Source organism: Glycine max, chromosome 8 (genome assembly GCF_000004515.6).
Source record: "Glycine max cultivar Williams 82 chromosome 8, Glycine_max_v4.0, whole genome shotgun sequence".
Lineage (NCBI taxonomy): Eukaryota > Viridiplantae > Streptophyta > Magnoliopsida > Fabales > Fabaceae > Glycine > Glycine max.
In genome coordinates, this window is record NC_038244.2 from 37,107,274 (window position 1) to 37,110,332 (window position 3,059).

At 29.8% G+C, this 3,059-nt stretch overlaps 1 protein-coding gene across 1 annotated transcript; it reads left to right on the forward strand.

The window, feature by feature from the left end:
• Window positions 1–727: 727 nt before the first annotated feature.
• LOC100813867 (uncharacterized) lies at window positions 728–1,783 on the forward strand. The gene has a single exon (XM_003530559.4). It carries the CDS (start codon window positions 1,049–1,051, stop codon window positions 1,688–1,690), a length of 642 nt encoding a protein of 213 aa, XP_003530607.1. The 5' UTR covers window positions 728–1,048; the 3' UTR covers window positions 1,691–1,783.
• The last annotated feature ends 1,276 nt before the right edge of the window (window positions 1,784–3,059 follow it).

Consider the following 3,059-nt stretch of genomic DNA (forward strand, 5'->3'; position numbering starts at 1 on the left):
GGTTGGCATCGACCAAGCTATTTTTTAGCTGATATTGGGTAGATTTTTTTGTCAACGCTTGCTAGGATCTTTTAGGTCGACGTTGGCTAAAAATAGTATTGATCAATGTCGTTCGACAGACCCTAGTCAATGTCGGTCAAACAAGTCCTAACCAACGTTGGTAATAAAAACATAGCCAACATCGACTAAAAAATAGACTCAATCAACGTTAGACGAAAAATAGTTCTTGCATACTTTGACAAAAATACTCTATTTGATGTTGACCGAAAAATAGTCTTGGTTGATGTCGATTTAAAAACATCACTTGTTGTGATCAAACTAAACAATCCTAGTTAAAATTATCAATATTTTGTATTTTCAAATTATTAAAAGTTGAAAATATTTTTTAATTAATATTTCAAAATTAGATTGTGTTTGTTTTCTATAAAGTTTAGTATTAAAATTTCATCTATTTAAAATATAATTAAAATTTTACATATGAAGAAAATTAAATTATTCTATCCAAACAAAGAATTTAAAATTGAAGAAATTTAAATTAATTTATCCAAACAAAACATTTAAAAAATAAAAACAATTCAAATCAAAACAATTCAAATTAACATGTCCTAAAATTTTAAAATTCTCAATCCAAACATAATATAATAGTCATTGCAAGGCAAGGATCTTGTAAGAACATTAAACGTTGCTAATCAATCTACATTCATGACAAAGACCTCACTCCCTTTGTTAAATATGCTAATCATAAATTATCATATTATTAAAAATTGAAAATATTTTTTATAGCAACTACTTTAAATTCCTATATAAATTGGGTTTTTTACTGGCAGGAATGTAGCCCTTTCTATCACTTTCATTATAATGCAGATTATATATAATATTCTCTAGATTACAAATTAAATGAAACTATCTTAATTGATTAGAAAGTTGTACGAACTATATTTTGTCAAAGTTAGGGATATAATAATATTTTTAATTCATTATCCTCCTGTTTATTTTCCCTAACACCCGACTCCGTTATTACAAGGTCAGACACAAATTTGGGGTAACTATGGCGACAGAGGCTATGCTGCAGTTGGGAATCTTAATCCTAACTCTCTCCTTGTTCTTCATCATGCACAACATCCACACCCAAACAACTCAAGCCCGAACTCGAACCCGCAATAAGACCAGTCAATCCGAACCGAACCGCCACCTGGCCCAAGCATCGCGCCACCTGGCCCGGGCCAGATCCACCTCGCACCGAGCCCAGCACGCCAAGAACGCGCTGGCGGAAGCAGACAAGGCCCTCGCCGTCTGGCCCAGGGACCCGCGGGCCCACATCCTCCGGGCCCAGGCCCTCCACCTCACAGGCCAACGCGCCGCCGCAATCAAGGCCCTCGACGCGGCGCTCTCCTCGGCGGCGGCCAGGTCGCTCTCCGCCGCGGAGCGCGTCCGCGCGCTCGTGGAGAGGGCGGAGCTGAAGGTCGCCATGAACCAGCGGCGGCGAGTCGACTCGGCCGTGAAGGACTTGGTGGAGGCGGTGGGGCTGAGTGGAGGGAGTGACTTGGAGGATGCGCTGTGTTTGCTTGGAAAGTGTTACGAATGGAAAGGGATGAAAGAGGAAGCTAAGGATGCGTTCCAGAAGGTTCTTGAGGTTCAGCCCGATTCGGAGGAGGCTCGTAGTGGGTTGGAACGATTAGGAATTCTTTGAGATAAATCATCAATATATATCTATTTTGATTTAATTATGTTTTCAGTTTTGTAATTTAATGTTTTTTTTAATTTTATTTTATTTTTATTTTAATCTTTACATATTATATTTCTTTTACTTTTAGTTTTTTAAAATTTTTAGATAATATTTTAGGTTTTTTTATTGTTATAAACAATGTTCTCATAATCAGGATAACATTGGTTTTAATACACTAATTCAATTGTCAATGGTTCTGATCGAATTGATTTTAATAAAATATTTTTTTAATATTTTAATATAATATCTTATTGAATAAAAAATAATATGTATAAATTGATAATAATAAAAATTAAATTTTATGTGTCATAAGTTATAATATTTATAAAAAAACAAAATGATGTTATTTTAAAAGTAAAAAAAAAAAACAATAGTTTTAAACGGAATAGGTTAATCCATCAAATTTTATTGATTTTTGACCAATTCAGTCGTTTTAAACCGATTTAATAATGTATTAGTTTTTAGAAAACATTAAACAGGACACATAATCGGTTTCCAGTCAAAATATTTAGATTTCAAAACAATGTTATAAGTATTACCTAAAATGTTTAAAGGAAAAAATAAAATAAACAAAATATATAAGGACTAAAAAATGAAATTACAATGATAAAAATGAATAAAAGATAAATTAAATGAAATAAAAATATATTTAAATATTTATTATTTGTATTATTTGTTTGTTTTGATTTTTTTAATAACAGGAGTGCTATGGAAATCTACTGATGTTTAATTTAAAGACGTGTTATTATAATATTTTTAAATCGTTAAATCAAAACTTTTATTTCATTAGAGAATTTTATAAGATTGTCGTTTAATATTCGTAACTCTCATTTCATATTAATAATCACAATTAAGAAGAAAAAGGTTAGTGGTAGTCAGTTACTATTTTTGCATCAAATGTTTTAAATTTAATTACTTTAACTAATTGCATCAAATGTTTTAAACTTAATAACAAAACATTAATTTAAATTGAATTCATATTTTAGCATTGACACCGATTAATTTATAAATATACAGTAACTAAATTATTTTATTAACATTTCTTATATACTTTCTCACTAGAATTTCTAATACTTTAGAGGATATTATTTTTGTTTCCTTATATTACTAAATTATAAAACTTATTATATAAGGTTTTGCTTGGGGTATTTATGAGTTTTTGGTTTTCAATATTAAAATTTAATTTTCAAAATAAAGCATGTTCAACAAAAATAAAGTTGAATTGATTTTAATTAAATTTTAAAATAATTTTACATTTATTATAAAAATCAAGAAAAAAGATTTTGTAAATTTGGTTTTTAGTTTTTAGTTTTAAAAACACATTTACATATTC